Source organism: Xenopus laevis, chromosome 3L, assembly GCF_017654675.1.
Source record: "Xenopus laevis strain J_2021 chromosome 3L, Xenopus_laevis_v10.1, whole genome shotgun sequence".
In the NCBI taxonomy this organism is placed as follows: Eukaryota; Metazoa; Chordata; class Amphibia; order Anura; family Pipidae; genus Xenopus; species Xenopus laevis.
In genome coordinates, this window is record NC_054375.1 from 40890241 (window position 1) to 40909166 (window position 18926).

General features: G+C 38.8%; 1 protein-coding gene across 1 annotated transcript in view; it reads right to left on the reverse strand.

Annotated features, from left to right (window-relative positions):
- wwc1.L (WW and C2 domain containing 1 L homeolog) overlaps positions 1–18926 on the reverse strand; it is a 107887-nt gene that overhangs the window by 41480 nt on the left and 47481 nt on the right. Inside the window, exons 2-7 of the mRNA XM_041586170.1 lie at positions 15942–16051; positions 9741–9944; positions 8912–8988; positions 7764–7843; positions 2102–2231; positions 1307–1453 (exon numbers count right to left, since the gene is read on the reverse strand). Of these exons, the coding sequence (XP_041442104.1) occupies positions 1307–1453; positions 2102–2231; positions 7764–7843; positions 8912–8988; positions 9741–9944; positions 15942–16051 (748 nt within the window). The remainder of the gene's footprint in view (positions 1–1306; positions 1454–2101; positions 2232–7763; positions 7844–8911; positions 8989–9740; positions 9945–15941; positions 16052–18926) is intronic.

Here is an 18926-nt window from a genome sequence, read left to right on the forward strand (position 1 = left end):
AATTATCACACATAGTATTGCCCTACAAACAAGTGGATCTTTCCTACGAAATGCCCACCAAAGGCAGGGGAATATCAGACTAATCCGATAGTTCGACCCTAGGGTCAAACAATCGGATTGCAACGATGGCAATGGGCGCCGACGGGCACAGTTCAGTGTAAAAATAAAAACTGGGCAAATAGATAGGATGTGCAAAATAAAAACTGTTTCTAATATAGTTAGCCAAAAATGTAATGTATAAAGGCTGGAGTAACAGAACAGAACACTGGTGATTGGATGTCTAACATTATAGCCAGGACTCTACTTCCTGCTTTTCAGCTCTCTAACTCTGAGTTAGTCATCGACTTTAAAGGGGGCCACATGGGACTAGAGTCCTGCACGGGTCCATTTTTTGGAACCTGTACCCGACCCATACCTGCAACCTGCAACCCAGACCTGCAACCCACATTCTTACCTGCTTGGACCCGCTACCCGACCCGCAAGTACCTTATACGCAACCCAGACCCGCTAACCATCAAGAATCAGGAAGTGCTGTAATTGTAAACCGGAAGTTACATCATCAGAAGCAGGCATGCTCAGAAAAAAAAGGAGTAAAACAGGAAGTGCTGTCATTGTAAACCGGAAGTGACATCATCTGAAGTAACCGTGATCAGGAAAATGGAGTAAAAATCGATATTGAGAAGACCCGCGGCGCGACCCACAACCCGCAGAACGCTGACCCGCGCCTATACCCGCACCCGGAACTTCTACCCGCAAACCGCAGGGTTTTTGTGGGGTAACGGGTACCTGACCTGCTGCAGGACTCTACATGGGACATGACTGTTCAGTGAGTTTGTAATTGATCCTCAGCATTCAGCTCACATTCAAAAGCAACAGTTATGACCCACTTGCCCCCTCAAGTCACTGATTGGTTACTGTCTAATCAGTGGAAACCAAAAGAGCTGCAAAGCAGGAAGTAGAGTTTTGGCTATTATGTTTATACATTACTTTTTTGGCTAACTGATTATATTAGAAACATTTTTTATTTTGCACAGACTATTTACCCAGTTTTTATTTTAACGCTGAACTATTCCATTAAGTATCTCAAATTTAGCAAGAACAATAATGTTTTCAAATGGAATGTTGCATAAAGCTCTTTTGTATATAAACAGTATGCACTTTAATTATAAATATCCCGTGTACAATGGTTGTACAGACTGTCCCAAAGTGAAAGTGCAGTCTAGCTGTGAAAGTGAATTACTTTATCTTGGAAGTAAAAAAAGACATTTATGAAGTATAAAAAGAGAGAGAGTAATCTAGTACTTACATTTCCTGAAATATCCGTTTGAGAGCTGACATTAAGATATTGCATGGGCAGAGAATTAGCTGAAGATGCTAAAGAAGTATTGCTGGCCCAAAGGTCCGATTGTGAGCCCTTGTCAATGAGGAAGCCATTTTTTAATTCTGCAAGAGTCTAAGGAAAGAAATCAAGGCCACAGTTTACTCACTGTATTTACATTTCCACGTGGCTACACATTATAATTTGTTTATATCGATAATGTTTTATAATGCATTGTTATTTAAAGGAGACATATAGGTTAAATTAAAAAAACGAATTTTGTAGGCAATTATAAGTAATATATGGTGTTGCTTTTACATGGTGCTAAAATGTATATTATCTTTAAAAATAGCCCCTTTATTAGAGCTCCCTATAGATGTTCTCTGGTCCCTGTCAAATGAGGGGTGGACGTGTCCTAACGCTCCGTGCTAGAAGCACAGTAGGAGGGGGACAGCCAATCACAGCCCTGCAGTCACACAAGCACAGACAGGCTTCAGTTCCCTATCAGGTCCTGCTAGCTGCTGATTGGTTCCTGTCCTACAGTGCAGTGAGCTGAGAGCCGCCAGCTCTCCTGCACAGCCTGGGAATTCAGGGAGCAGGAAGTGGAAGAGAAGGGAGGGATTATTAGGGTTTTTGCAGAAATATTCAATAAATCAGCCTGAAACACAACTTTTTAAGCACAATTCTTCTATATCTAAATGAGTATAACGCACTGGCACATTGTTATTTTTTACACAATGTCTCCTTTAATATCAGGTCAATATGCTCTGTTTAGCAACGTACCTGAATTAGGTCTTGTTTCTCTCGTTCGCCAGTAGAAATAGCCTTTTTGATAGCTTTCATCTCATTCAGAATAGCTTGGGCTTCGTCCAGTTTATAAGCACAATGGTTTCCTGACATTTTCAAATCAATCCTGTTTAAAATAAACATATTAGTGGAAGGCATCATGTGGTTCATCCTGTATTCGTTAAAGGGTGGTTCAACTTTAGGGTAAGGTCACACTGGGCGATTTGGGGAGGCAACTTCGGAATACGAAGCGTTGCGTGTGCCATGCCACAGACGACTTTTCATTTTAGCCGGCGCAAGACAGAGGTAAGGCATTTGGGGAGATTGGTCGCCGCAAAGACGAGGCGCCAGGCGACTAAATCTCCCCAAATTGCCCAGTGTGACCTTACCCTTAAGTTAACTTTTAGTATGTTATAGAGTTAGCAATTCGAAGCAAAATTTTAATCACAACAGAATCCCTTGAAAGTAGGAAGTGAGGCCATACAAGTGTCAAGTTGGGACATGCTTGTCGACTTAGGGATAAAAAATTATTTGGATAAAAATGGAGTCTTTGGGAGATGGCGTTTCCGTAATTCGGAACTTTCTGGATAACGGGTTTCCGGATAACGGATCCTAAACCTGTACAAGTATTACAAATGTGGTCTCTACATATTAGCATACATACAACTGAATGGGAGTTGCACCACTAGAAAAATTCTTTAGAGGCCAATTGAATAACAGCGGCATATGTTACGGATTGTTGTACTGGTGTCTGCAGAGAATACATCAGCATCCACTTGAATACACATGCAGGTATGGGATCTGTTATCTGGAAACCATTTATCCAGAAAGGATTCTGAATTACAAAAAAGCCATCCCCCATATACTCCGTTTTAATCAAAAAATTCAAAATTTTAAAAATGATTTCCTTTTTCTCTGTAATAATAACAGTAGCTTGTACTTGATCCCAACTAAGATATAATTAATCCTAAGGGGTTGTTCACCTTTAAATTATTACCTTTTAAGTATGATGCAGAGAGTGATATTTGCAATTGGTTTTGATTTTATATTATTTGTAGTTTTTGAGTTATTTTGTTTTTCATTCTCCAGTTTGCAATTTCAGCACTCTGGTTGCTAGGGTCCAAATTAGCCTAGAAATCATGCACTTATTTGAATAAGAGACTGGAATATTAAAAAAAAAAAAAAGTAGCAATAACAATTAATTTGTAGACTTACAGAGCATTTGTTTATTAGATGGGGTCAGTGACCCCCATTTGAAAGCTTGAAAGAGTCAGAAGAAGGCAAATAATTCAAAAACTGAAAAAAATAAATAATGAAGACCAATTCAAAAGTTGCTTGTTTTTGCCAATTACTCGCAACAAAAGTCAGATAAGTTATATGCTGGCTCACCTTTGTGAGCTAACTCCACTGGTTTCTTTAAGTCCCCTGGGAGAAAAGCTCTACTTTTATTATTACCTTGGTGAGCACTGTGCATGTTTGGAGTGGTATATGCATGTGTGTACTGGGAAAGGTATATTGGGTGCTATTGGCTAAGGGGAAGGACAATCTCATCTTCTGAAGGCTGCTTTTGATGGGCATCTGTGGAGCAGCCCAATGCTTTTAACATATGCCCTTATAGCTTATGTGTTAGTTCTCTGCAGACACCAGCAGGACCGCCATCAGAAATCGCAGGGCCCCATATGACAAAATTTCCCGGGCCCCCTGGGCTGCACCCACTGCAAACCCCACCTACAGGTCCGCCTCCCACCACAAGGTAAAAAAACAAAAAAAATATTGGTGGCTAGGGTTCCCACATGTTAATAAAAAATAAAAAGATATTGGTGGTCAGGGCCCCCCATAAAAAACATTTGTGGCCAGGGCCCCCCCATTAAAAATATTGGTGGCTAGGACCCCACATGAGAGAAAAAAATTGGTGGCCAAAATTGGTGGCCAGGGCCCCCCCCACATTATGAGAAAATTGGTGGCCAGGGCCCCTTAAACGTCCATGCCTTCCCGAAGTCAGCAGCTCTCAGAAAGATGGGGGCCCGGCTAATCAAGTCAGTGTGGCGTGGTCGGGCCCCCCTTACCCTCGGGCCCCCTACAACTCTCCCCCCTGTCCCCCCGATGGCTGCCCTGGACACCAGTACAACACTCAGTAACAGATGAGATTATTATTAGGGATGCAGTTTCAGGATTCTGCCCAAATTTGGCCTTTTTTATCAGGATTCGGATTTGGCCGAATCCAAGTGCTGGCCAAACCAAGGAATTCAAAACTTTCTTAGCCAAGTGATGGGGACGAGAATCTCTTTCCACCTAATTTAAATATGCAAAGGAGGGTTCATATTCAGTTCGGGACTCGGCCGAATCCTAAAATACCTAGATGTTATTCAGTTAGCCTATGAAGAGTTCTCTAATGACGCAGTGTTGCCCTTGTGATATATAAGATGAAAAGATAGGATATGCAGATAGTTCAGGAGTAACTACAGTTGTCCTTGTAAATAAAGTTGTAATATAATTTAAATTTTTTTAAATGATTTCCTTATTCTCTGTAATAATAAAACATTACCTTGTAGTTGATCCCAACTAAGATATAATTAATCCTTATTGGATGTAAAACATCCTTTTGGGTTTAATTAATATTTAAATGATTTTTTTAGTAGCCTTAGGTATGGAGATCCAAATTACTGAAAGATCCCTTATCCGTAAAACCCCATATCCTGAGCATTCTGGATAACTGGTCCCCGGTGTTTGTTATAAATAAGTAGAATGCACAGTCAACATTACAGGGTTATTTATTAAAGTCTGAATGGCAAAAGCTATACTATTAAATCCGATTTTTTTTTTTTGGTAGAAAAAAAAACTAGAATTTTTTGAGATTTACTATACCCCCGAGCATGGAAAAAGTCAGAATCCAAAAAATACTCCCATCTACAAGCTGTCGGGGTTCTGTAGAAGTCAATGGCTGAGATCCCATTTCAAATTTGAAGATATCATGGTCTGCACTGAATTTCTGCCAAAAATCGGAAATATTTGGCAGGTTCGAGCGCAAAAATTTGAGCATTTCGGGCAGGAAAATGTACGTTTTTTTTTTTTTGTTACAAAACCCAAAGTTCTATGCGTTTTACCTGAACTGATGTTATCGAGTTTTTTCAATGATAAATTAGGTCACCTTGTGGATTCTAGTTTGGGCTGCCTTTTTTTACTTAAAAAATCTGGGGAAAAAAATCTTATTTTAATAAATAACCCCCTACAAGTTAAAGGGCAAAAAAGTAGGAAAGAATTCTCCTAAACCATAGCGTAGTTCTCTTCTACCTATTACTGAACGTTAAATATTAACTGAGACCATAAACAATGCTACAGAAAAAGCAGCTTGGCTTCATCCATCTTAAGATGCTTAGTGCAGATATCTAAACAGCTCTGTGATATAGTGTGCAGCAGAATAAGTGCTGAATTGTACTCTCATGCTAATTGCAGGTTTGATAATCCAGACACTGGCCACCTTTGTTATATAATCATGTTGGCCTAACTGAATGTTATTCCAGCACACATTCTTGTAGCCAAACTAAAGGCGTAAATGCTTTTTAGTTCAAGCAGAGCTGCGGAACAGGTTCAGCCAGTGATTAGGAACAGTGAAGTACATTCTTCTTATACCCATCTGGGACATGCTCCTATAATGTTATATGGCAACTCGCTAATAATAATAATACAAAAAAAGTATTTATATGGGAGCCGCTCCAGAGATTCTACTAGTGAGAAATGAAAGGGTTGCTGGTGCTACAGGACCTTGTTAAGCAAAGAATGTCTGCTGCCAACGAGTTCTGCTAATCTTTTCTTTCAGCTTGATCTCCTCTAAAATGTCACATTCTAGCTACTCTGTGAAATATCTCAGTTGCACGTTTGTTTCCTTTTGTTTTGAGAGAGTGATGTCCGAAAAAATCGCAGGGAGAACCATCATCACTCTCGGTAATGTCTTTAAAAGACTTTCATGCATGTCTGTATGGGCAAAATTCTTCCATAGGCTATTGTAAAAAATATATAAACACTTAGCTAATTATTTGTTAAGGAAGTGTTTCTTTCAATTTCAGAATAGTCCAGTTTTTGGATATTTACAATTTGCGATACCCCACCCCTGTGTGTTTGCATTCTGCCCATTGCTAGTTTTAAAGGGGTGGTTCACCCTTTAAATGGATACTGTCATGGGAAAACATGTTTTTTTCAAAAAGCGTCAGTTAATAGTGCTGCTCCAACAGACTTCTGCACTAAAATCCGTTTCTCAAAAGAGCAAACAGATTTTTTTATATTTAATTTTGAAATCTGGGGCTAGACATATTGCCAGTTTCCCAGCTGCCCCCAGTCATGTGACTTGTGCTCTGATAAACTTCAGTGACTCTACTGCTGCTCATCAAGTTGGAGTAATATAAGCCCTCCCTTCCCCCCCTGCAGCCCATCAGCAGAACAGCTCCCTGGTAGATCTAAGAACAGCACTCAATAGTAACAATCCATGTCTCACTGTGACCCAGTAAGTTACATTGAGTAGGAGAAACAATAGCCTTTCAGAAAGCAGTTCTATAGTGCAGTCTCTTTCTGAAAGCACATGACCGGGCAAAATGACCTGAGATGGCTGCCTACACATCAATATTACAAGTAAAAAAAAAAAACTCTTGTTGGTTCAGGAATGACATTTTATATGGCAGGATGAATTATATGCAGTGTAATTTAGTAATAAAAACTACACCATAAAAATCATGACAGAATCCCTTTATGATAACTTTTAGGTACAGTATGTTATAGAATGGCCAATTCTAAGCAACTTTCAATTGGTATTCATTTTGTCTTTTTAATAGTGATTGAATTAACCTTCTTCTTCTGACTCTGTGCAGCTTTCAAATGGGGGTCCCCTCTCCTATTTGGACCCTAGGAAACTAACTGCTGAAAAACTGGAGAGTATAATAATCACACTCCAGGAACTTTATAAGTGAGAAAAATTAGTGATTTATTTCAACATTTCGGCTCCTTTACTAGGGCCTCTTGGTGAAAACTCCCTTGCACTGCACACTGTGCTTGTGATGGGTATGCCAACTAAGGTGAAGAGCGAAATTAGTGTTGCATGCCTAATAGCTGTGTGTTCCAAGTGAATGGCTTCCTAAAGAAGTTGCTTTTGCTGTTGTAAGAGAGTGTAGTGTCATTTATAAAACCATTGGCAAAAATGCTGGCACTCATGCCAATGGTTCCATAAATGATCATACACTCTTTTCCGACATATTGGATTGATAACGCCCAGTCACCGAGATCTTAGGCAAGATTTATGCTATATAGTTTTGATATTTTTTTTTAAGATAGAGTTTTCAGAATTGACCTTTATTGTGCCATGTAATGCTCAGTGACCTATTTACACGGCCAATATTTCTTTCCATAAAAGACAGGCAAGGTAAAGAAATCATAAAGGCAGAAAATTGAGAAAATGGTCAAAAATGAAGTAGAGGCACTAACCAAATATACAACAGTCCAACTGAAAAAGTAAATAAAGGGAAGGGTCTCACAGTTAACCCCAAGTCTGAGGGTGCATTTATAATCAAAGCAAAACAATGTGAGTTTCCCATAAATCAAACAAAAGAAATTAAAAGTACAAAAGCATTTATTAGGACGTGAGAGACAAAAAAGCCTAAGAAAGAAATCATACTCTTTGAGGGTTTGGTAGCCATTTTCTTTGTACTGGAGATCTTGTCGCAGAAAGACCATTTCTCTCTTCAGTTTGTTCACCTGTAAGACAAGTACCTATTAGGCAGTGGCTCTTAATTGATAAATCTGCTATAGTAGTAATATAGCAACTAAGGCCACAGAGGTGCCGAAATTCGCTAGCTAAAATCCGCTGGCTGATTTCAGCCGTACTGTGGGCAGTAACCTACTCTTTTCCGCATTGAAGTGGCCCAGCGCAAACAGACTTGGTGGGTTTCAGCGAAAAACCATGACTCGATTTGCAATTTGTTCGTGAGGAGCTGATTCAATGAAGAGAGAAGGCTACTGCCTGCGGTAGGGCTGAAATCAGCCAGCGGATTTTGGCTAGCTGATTTCAGTTAGGTTGAAAAAAGAAACACGTCTATCAAGTTCAACCTTTTCAACATGGGCTCAATGAATAGTGTTTCTGTTGAATGTACTTTCTGCCTATTGTCTTAATTATGAATCAGGGAAAACAGCTACTCCATGTTTGGTCCTTGGGAAATCCGTAAATTATAATTTATATATAATTATAAATTATAATTACCAGTGCAGAGTTTATTTGAAGCACAAAAAATCTATGGTTTTGATATTTATTTAGCTAAAAAAGGAAGCAGAAACGAACATGATTCATCCTTGCCCCATGACATGTATTTTACAATATGGACATGCTTTCTACACATGGAAAAAATAAAATACAATTATTTGCAGTCCAGTGCAGGGATGCACCAAATCCAGGATTCGGTTCAGGATTCTTCTTTTTCAGCAGGATTCGTAATCGGCAGAAAATTAAGTGCCTGGCCGAATCAAATCCCAAAAAAAAATTGCATGACTTTTCGTCACACAAACAAAGAAGTCAAAAATTTTTTAAACTGTGCGCGGTTCTCTTTCCTCCTTTTTCCCCTAATTTTGATATGCAAATTAGGGTTTGGGTTTGGTATTCAGCAGAATCTTTCACAAAGGATTTGCCGAATCCTACAATAGTGGATTAGGTGCATCCCTAGTCCATTGACAGATCCCCTTTAATATAGGCAAGTAGTCAACTTCCCCCCCCCCAAATAAAAACATGGCAATCAATAACCCTAAAAACAAAAGATAGAATATTTAACATACCCTGGATTTTGTTGTTGCAATTTCAGCTTTAAGAATATCAGGATCATATTTGGAACTTGAAGAGGAGCCAGATACCACTAGAAAAAGAATATGTTACTTTCATTCAGGATAGAACAATAACGGATAGTTACAGAACAGAGAAGGGTGGAATAAGACCAGGAGTTCTCAAATACGTATAAGTAATAAGCTGAAGGCTAAGTAAATATTACAGTTGGAAAATAATCTGCTGAATGATTTTACACATTATTTTATACACAAACAATTTCTTATGTTGCCAAATGCCATAAAAACATGTAAGAACGTTTGCACTTTCAGCACTTAAACAAATAAATACAAAGAACAGGTGTGTGATTCGTTATCTGGAAACCTGTTATCCAGAAAGCTCCAAATTAAGTAAAGGCCATCTTCCCATAGACTCCATTTTATCCAAATAAGCCAAATTTTTAAAAATGATTTCCCTTTTTTCTGTAATAATAAAACAGTACCTTTTACTTGATTCAAACTAAGACATAATTAATCCTTAATGGAAGCAAAACCAGCCTGTAGGGTTTTATAATGTTTACATGATTTTCTAGTAGACCTAAGGTATATGAAGATCCAAATTGCTGAAAGATCCATTATGCAGAAAATCCCAGACCCCGAGCATTATGGATAACAGGTACCATACCTGTATGTGAAGTGGAGCTAATGATTGCCTATAGATGACCATTTGCTGCTTTACATTTAGAGGGCTTTGTAGTATAAATGCTAGTGGTTCATGATATATTTTTATAATCTGGAGAACAACAATGTGACTTATAGCACTGCAGTGATGTTTGACAGTACTCACAGCTTGTCTGAGATCCCACTTTATGCTTCCAGACATCATTCAGGGTCCTGTATTCCTTTTGTGCTAATTCAAGCCTCTGCTGCTTGACTTGGTAAATTTCTTTCTGTGCGAGTAACGCCTCTTGAGCAAGCACCAGATAATCCTTCAGCATGCGCTCCTGCTCTCTTCTCCATAGCACCCTTGGGTCCTCTATCTGTGTGGTTTCTGGAAAACATTTTAGCTTTAATTGGACAAGAACTCATAAGGGTCAGTGTTTATTGTTTCTTCTTGGGACACATGAAGGATTTCACAGCAAGTGGGTTTTTCAAGACTTTTTGGTTTACATTATACTCCTTCTTAATACTTTTTCTTTATTTAAATAGAGTTGACATATTACTCAGCGCTTTGCAAAGACCATTCATCATTCACATCAATCCTTGCCACAGTGATGCTGATAATCTAATTTCACATTCATGCAGTATTTTGTGTTTCATTCATTTCAGCAGACGCCAGCAAGCCCTGCAAGGAAACCGAGTACTTGAAAGAAACCCATACAGACATGAGGAGAACACAAAACGCACCTTGCCAAGACTTTAGATTCTAAGCTTCACTGGTGCCTTCCACACAGGCTGATGTGAATAATATATAATCTCTGTGAAGCGCTGCAGAATATGTCAGCATTACTTAAATAAAGAATTGCCCTGGTTGGAATCAAACTCAGGACCGCAGCACTAAAAGGGAGCAATGCTATCCAATGCATTGCCCATTAGTCCATGATCCACTTAATAATCAGGGTAGATATTAGGGATGCACCAGTTCGGGATTCGGCCAGGATTCTGCCTTTTTTAGCAGGAATCGGCCGAATCCTTCTGGCCGAACCAAATCCGAATTCTAATTTGCATAAGGAAGGGGACGGGAGGGGAAATTGTGTGACTTTTTTGTCACAAAACAAGGAAGTAAAAAAGGTGCATATGCAAATTAGGATTCGGTTTGGTATTCGGCCGAATTTTTCGAGAAGGATTCGGAGGTTCGGCCGAATCCAAAATAGTGGATTTGGTTCATCCCTAGTAGATATACACAAAAGGACTGTTGTATAAATCAACCAGCTACAGTTTCAAGAATATCAAGAATATCAATTACAAGTCTGAAAATCAGTGTTTACCGATTCTGTCATTTTTATGGTATAGTTTTTATTACTAAATAACACTGTGTACATTGCATGTAATTCATTCTGCCATTTCAAAAGTTCTCGAACCAATAAATGTATTTTTATAGATGTAATAGTGGTTTGTAAGCAAGCCATTTTGGGTCATTGTGTCTGATCCTGTGCTTTCAGAAAGAGCCAGCCCTTCACACATGGTTGAGGGCACCTGGGAAACTAACAACATGCCTAGCCCCATGACAGATTTCAAAATTAAATATATATTTTTTTTACTGTTTTGAAAAATTGATTTCCATGCAGGATTCTGCTGACGGAGCGCTATTAATTGATGCCTTTTGTAAAAAAACATGTTGTCCCATGAGAGAATCCCCTTAACTATAGTTAACTGTATGCTTAGCTTATAGGAATATCTAGGAAAGTAGTTAATTGCAGCCCTCCCTCCTCAGCTATCAGCCTGGCTTACGAGCTGAGGTCTGACGGAGGTGTGGCTGCCGTTTCTTCGGTTAAGTGAGTAGAATAAGAGACAAGTCTGCCTACTTCTTTTTTACGAGAGCGCATGCAGGAGTTTGTGTTCTCCTGATGATGTCCTCAAATGCGTTCCGTAAGCCAGAACTCTACTTCCTACTTTGCAGCTCTCTTGGTTACTGCCTGGTAACAAATCAGTGAATTGACAGAGGGCCACGTGGGTCATAACTGTTGCTTTTGAATCTGAGCTGAATGCTGAGGATCAATTGCAAACTCAATGAACAGTTATGTCCCATGTGGCCCCCCCTTCAAGTCGCTGATTAACTCGGAGTTAGAGAGCTGAAAAGCAGAAAGTAGTGTTCTGTTAGACATCCAGTCACTCCAGCCTTTATACATGACATTTTTGGCTAACTAACTTTATTAGAAACATTTTTTATTTTGCACAGCCTTTCTATTTACCCAGTTTTTATTTTTACACTGAACTGTTCTTTTAAGGTTTTATTGCATTGAAATTTGCATTGCAAGAAAGGAAAGTTATATCATATTGACAAAACTGCTTGATACAGGATTAGGTTCTGTTTGTTTCTGGTACAGAGAACATGTCAGAAAATACAGTTGGCTTTTGCTAAATGTATTTATATGTACTATAGATTTACTACTTTAAAATGATCTGCAGGGTAAAACAAAGGAACTAAAAATACACCTACATGCGAGGTTGCACAACGTACACCTTCATTAGACAGGCAAAACCTGAAACCCAGCTTGGCACTAATAAATACTTAATGTTGACTGTGCAAAGCAATACGCTGGAACCCAGTCTTTGCCGATATCCCTTCACGAAAAATCCGTCGCAGCCGGGAAAAAACAGTGCCTGAATAATATACTGTGGCATTTGAATTGTTTAGAAAATGTGTATGAAATAATCTGATTGAGAATGCCTTTCTGCAAGCAGTGAGTAGTTAGAACAAAACAAGAGATATGAATATCTCTTTATTAATGAGGAGAGCTTGCCTGTATAGTGGATTTAGTTTTGCAACAATGAGGTATGTTAATCCGTTTCTGTGCCCTTGCTTTAGCTTAAACTCTGCCAATTCTCTGAACATTTCCTTGGCAGTTACTGCCCTCCATCAGGCTGTTGGCACCTAGCAGCGGCGCTGAACAAATGTTCATTAATTCTAACCAGGAATAGGCAGGGTTAAAGCAAAGCAGAGGCGAATCAAGAGACCGTGATTCATGAGTAGCTTCCATCTTTCTTACTTCGTCCGTAACAGAGTCACATAAAAGGGGTGGTTGATCTTAGGTTAGCTTTTAGTATGTTATAGAATGGCCAATTCTTAGCAACTTTCAATTGGTCTTTATAGTTTTTGAATTACAGTGGAACCTCAACTTTACATCCCCTGATTTTAAGTTTCCCCTCATTTTACATTGTTGTTTTGTGGTCCCACCTATATATTCTGCATAATACATTTCCCTGATTTCCCTGATTTTACATTTTCCTGGACTTTACGCCATTTGTTTCTGGTCTCCTGAAAAACGTAAAATGGGGGTTCTACTGTATTTGCCTGTAATTTACTGACTCCATCTAAAAACAAATGCTCTGTAAGGCTACAAATGTATTGTTATTGCTACTTTTTATTACTCATCTTTCTATTCAGGCCTCTCCTATTCATATCCCAGTCTTTTTTTCCAATTCAGTGCATGGTTGGTAGATTAATTTGGACCCTAGCAACCGGACTACTGAAACTGCAATCTGGAGAGTTTCTGAATAAAAAGCGAAATAACTCAAAAACCATAAATAATAAAAAAATGAAAACCGATATCAAATTGTCTCAGAATATCTCTCTCTACATCATACTTAAAATGAACTCAAAGGTGAACAACTACTTTAAGGGATCTTAAAGTGGAGTAAAACATTACCAGTGATGTTGCTCATAGCAACCAATCAGACCGTTGATTTTACTTTCGAACTTTTGAAATCTGTTTGCTGATTGGCTGCTCTTGGTAACATCCATGATAATGCTTCACTATACTTTTTACACAGCATGATAAATAGGCCCCTAAGTGAAATATAGATGAGGGGGTATTCCTCTATCAATTGGAGACTTCTGTAATAGGGCACAAATATATGATATGACTTTGCCAACATATACAAACAATATATAGCCTAGGAATCTTTAATATTCGCATGGCACAGGTCATAGGCCAACTGGTAACTCAGAATTGTGCTCACACTACAGTCACTTACCTTCTACGGAATTAATGTCTTTAGACATAATATAGAGCAGTCATCACCAACCAGTAGCTCATGAGCAACATGTTGCTCTCCAACCCCTTGGATGTTGCTCCCAGTGGTCTCAAAGCAGGTGCTTATTTTTGAATTCCAGGTTTGGAGGCAAGTTTTGGTTGCATAAAAACCTGATGTACTGCCAAACCAAGCCTCCTGTAGGCTGCCAGTCCACATAGGGGCTACCAATAGCCAATCACAGCCCTTATTTGGCACCACCCAGGAACATTTTTAATGCTTGTGTCGCTCCCCAACTCTTTTTACATCTGATTGTTGCTCATGGTTGAAAAAGGTTGGGGACCCCTGAAATAGAGTAACCCTTGCAAAGTGTTCTATTATTACCTTTACTTTAACCAAACTGTACATGAGGATCTTGTTCCGTTTTCCCATCGCTAGACGATTTACTAGCAATTTCATATAAAGTGACTTTATATATTTTTAAATAGATTATCAGCCTTGTTTCTACTGACCAACTTTATTTGTGATGGTGATGTGTTTCTCTCAATTAGATGGGTCAGTGTTGCATTAATGGTGCCTCACATAGAGCAACACCAGTCTTTACAATGGGAAAAAAAGAAAGTGTTGGGAAGTCCCATGCTTAGTGCTCAAAGTCAAGCCTATCTGCTCAGTCTCATGTATGAAATGCCTAATTTGCTCTCTTTGTTTAGTACTTTAGGCCATTTTGGGCTACCCTCATCACAGATTAGTACAAGTGATAATCTACTACCCTCATCACAGATTAGTACAAGTGATAATCTACTACAGGTATGAAATCCTTTATCCAAAACCCATTATCCAGAAAGCTACAAATTACAAGAAGGCCATCTCCCATAAATTCCATTTTAATTCAATAATTCATATTTTTAAAAATGATTTTCTTTTTCTCTGTAAATAATAAAACAGTACCTTGTACTTGATCTCAACTAAGCTATAATAGTCCTTACTAGAGGCAAAACAATGCTATTGGGTTTATTTAATGTTTAAATGATTTTTTTTAATACACAAGGCATTGAGATCTAATTACAGAAAGACCTGTTATCTAGAAAACCCCAGGTCCCGATCATTCTGGATAACGCTTCTCAAACCTGTGCTAAAAGAAATTTCTAAAGAAAGAAAGTAGCTATTGCCAAGGGAATCTTTATGTCTTTAAAGGAAGAAAATGACAAAATGTTTTTTGTTAACTATATATTTGTAACAATCATTAATACTGACCCAAAGGGCATCTATTTTTCCCTTATTTTTAGGAAATGCAAGCCTGTGTATGAAAATAATGAGAGGTTGCTCTGGGGAGTCTTAGAAGCTGATCAGAGGAAGGGTTGTCATTGTCACTGTCTGCTTTCTCAAGTAGGTATGTCACTTCTTAATTAGAGGAGTTCTTTGAAAACGGGGGAAATTTTTTTTTTTTTAAACTAGGAAAGTATCCAAACTTGATTCAAGTTTGAATTCGATTTTCGAGATTTATCATACTCTGTCCTTTTAAAGGGATTCTGTCATGCTTTTTATCATGTAGTTTTTATTTCTAAATTACACTGTTTACACTGCAAATAATTCACTCTACAAAATAAAACCAGTAAGTGTATTTTTCAAGTTTTAATATTGGTGTGTAGGGGCCATCTCAGGTCATTTTCCCTGGTCATGTGCTTTCAGAAAGAGCCAGCACTTTAGGGTGGAACTGCTTTCTGGCAGGCTGTTGTTTCTCCTACACAATGTAACTGAATGTGTCTCAGTGGGACCTGAGTGCTGTTCTTAGATCTACCAGGCAGCTGTTATCTTGTGTTAGGGAGCTGCTATCTGGTTACCTTCCCATTGTTCTGTTGTTATGTTGCTAGGGGGGGGGGGAGGAAGGAGAGATATCACTCCAACTTTCAGTAAAGAGTGACTGAAGTTTATCAGAGCACAAGTCACATGACAGGGGGCAGATGGGAAACTGTCAGTATGTCTAGCCCATGTCAGATTTCCTGACATTCAAGTTTTTTTGAGTTTCGAGTTTGATTGAATTAAATTTGACTCGGTAAAATTCATGCGGGTTTAAGGTATTCGATTTTTATAATAAATAATCGAACATTCGAATTGCGAAGTAAAATTGAATTCACGTGAGTTAAAAAAAAAAAACTCGAATGAATTCGAAATTCGAATATTGATAAATGTGCCTCTGTATATGTAATTAGTGTTTGAATTAAATATTATTTGTATTCTTTTCGTTTTCTTGACATAAGAGGTTAAACACAGCTGTGCAACAGGAGCAACCCCTGCACTTGTGTCCTGGCAGCAGCAAAACATACATCATTATAGAATATGGCACAATACTTACGGTTGTTATGGTCAGTGTAATACACACCCACTTGGGGGTCAAAGCATTCTTCCCATCCCAATGGCAATTCATCGCCGATGCAGTCAGCAAAGGTTAATGGCTTTGTAAACCTAAAGACATAATGAAAAGTGTTAGAGCACTCTGGGCAAAATGAAAACACTAAACATGAAATGATGGCAAAATGTCCTGCTCATTATGAAATGAGCCCGTTCCTTTACTTGTTTACACACATACCAAGGGAGCTTTGTGTTTACACTGAGAAAGGAATGTCCCTGTCCCGCCCAGACATTATACAGTAATTAAATAGATCCTGCAAATACAGCTGATCTCTGTTATGCGAAGGCAAGATAGAAAACAGACAACACTGTGCTCTCTACTCTCATTTGTGTTGTTTAGTAAAGCATAAGAAAAATCAATAATAAAGAGTTTCATATTTTTCAGCACACTATATATTGGGGGGTCTCATTGGGATTTTTAGAAATTTTGCAGTGGTTTTGTGAAAATATTCTCAAATCGCAAAATGCAGAAAATCGATACCTTCCCGAAACATTTTGCTCCTCACTAAAGTTGCCATTTCTGATCTAACCTGAATAAAAGGGGCATCATTATACAGGTATGGGATCCAGAATGCCTGGGGTTTTCAAGATAAGGGATCTTTCTGTAATTTAGACCTCTATGCCTTAAATCTACTAAAAAATATTTTAAACATGAAATAAACCCAATAGGCTTGTTTTGGCTTCAATAAGGATTAATTATATCTTAGTTTGGATCAAGTACAAGATACTGTTTTTTTATTACAGAGAAAAAGCAAATAATTGTTAAAAATTTGAATTATTTGATTATAATGGACGGCCATCCTGTAATTCGGAACTTTCTGGATAACGGGTTTCCGGATAAAGGATCCCATACCTGTGTGTGTGTGTGTGTGTATATATATATATATATATATATATATATATATATATATATATATATATATATATATATATATATATATATATATATTATTTTTTTGTAACTTACATTTTATTTGGTTTAGCATTTAAGTTTCCAAGCATAATAAAAGCACAAGGCATAGACATAGCAGGAAAAAAAGTCATGTATAACGTTTTCACAAAGTTCTCCGTTGGTAAAAAAGAAGAAGTGTGGCAGTTTACATGGATGTCAGAATAAACTTACAGAGTTACAGAAATGGTTAGAAAACATTGAACGACCAGAGGGCTTGATGTAGAGGTCAATGAAGCAACAGAAATGCAGTAGACAAGCATTAGACAATCATCATTATTATAATTATCATTATCATCATTCCCCCCCTTCCAGCATACGTGTTTGAGACACATAATAGACCCATTTCGACCAAACGTTGTCATGTTTAGGTAAGGATTCGTGATGTTTGGCTGTCATTTCTTCCATTAATTTCATATCACGGATACGGGAAATTGTCTCGCCTATGGATGGGGCACGGGAAGACTTCCAATTGGAAGTAATAGACAATCTGGCCGCAGTGTAAATGAAATTCAGAAGTTTCTGTTCTGGGGGGGAGATGCCTACATGAGGTAGGCCTAGTATTGCATTAGAGGCATGTATTGGAATCTCATAGAAAAAGAGCTTCGTCACCAGATCCCTAACCGCTTTCCAAAATGCAGACAGTCTCGGACAGGACCACAATATATGGGAGAGAGCCCTCCTGTCCACAAGCCCTCCAGCACAGTGCTGAGGTGGTTGGATACATTTTGCTTAACTTCACCGGGGTATAGTACCAATGGAAGATAGCCTTGTAAACGCTCTCTTTCTGTCTCACACAAGTGACACTTCTCCTGGCATTCTCCCAAATGTCCTGCCATTGTTCCAAGGTGAAAGTGGTGGAGAGCTCTCTTTCCCATTGTAGCATATATCTATGTTTAGGAAACGGTTCCTCTAATACTGTGTTAAGTATAGAATAAATAGTCGAGATCAGTGCTTTCTGTGGCAGACCCCGAAGACACGTCCTTTCAAAAAACGTCAGTGAGCGAGATGGAGGACGCCCCTGGAACACCCCCTTAATGAAATGTAGAATTTGCAAGAAGTCATAGCACCAGTTCTGGGGGATTTGATACTTCTCTTGAAGTTCTGCGAACGAGTGGACTCTGTTCTCCAATGGCTTGAGAAAATCATATATTCTAAAGAGGCCTTTGGAACCCCAACGGTTCTGGAAGGCGGGAGACATTCCCGGGATAAAGTGAGGATTGGCCAGAACGGATTGCATTGGGGACGGGAATTTTGTCAAGGGTGATTTCTTGGAGCAGTGTTCCCAGAGTCTAATAGTAAATTTAGTTGCCTGCAGAACATTGGGTGGTAGCTTCACCGGTTTAGGGGTCTGCCACAGAAGAGCATTTGGGTGTATAGGGGCCAGAGAAAGCGATTCAATGAGTGCCCATCTAGAGGTAGGGTGATATGTGGTCCAGCCTAACACCTGCCGAAGTTGTGCTGCTTCGTAGTATCTGCGGATATTGGGTACTGCCAATCCCCCCTGAGATCTATTCATGGTCATTACCTTTCTGGAGACTCTGTGTCTCGACTTCGCCCAAATGAACTTAAAAAACATGGTTTGAATATTCTGTAGGACAGCATTAGGCACCGTCACAGGGAGGGTCTCAAAAAGGTATAACAGTTTAGGCAGGATGGACATCTTTACAGCTGTTATCCTACCTAGCCAAGATATCGTATAGGCGCCCCATTTTTCCAGGAGCGAAGAGATGGATTGCAGAAGCGGGGTATAATTGTATTTAAAGAGTTGGGAATAGGAAGTCGTCAAATGTACCCCAAGATAACGGAGCGAATGTTCCCTCCATTTATAGTTATTAGCTTTCAACAGTTCCCTCAGGTGGTAGGGGGTATTTAAAGCTAGGGCCTCCGATTTCTGGAGATTCAGTTTATAACCCGAATAGTTGCCGTATAGAGTAAGCAATTTGTGTAAATTCGGAAGAGAGATTAGGGGGTTGGTAA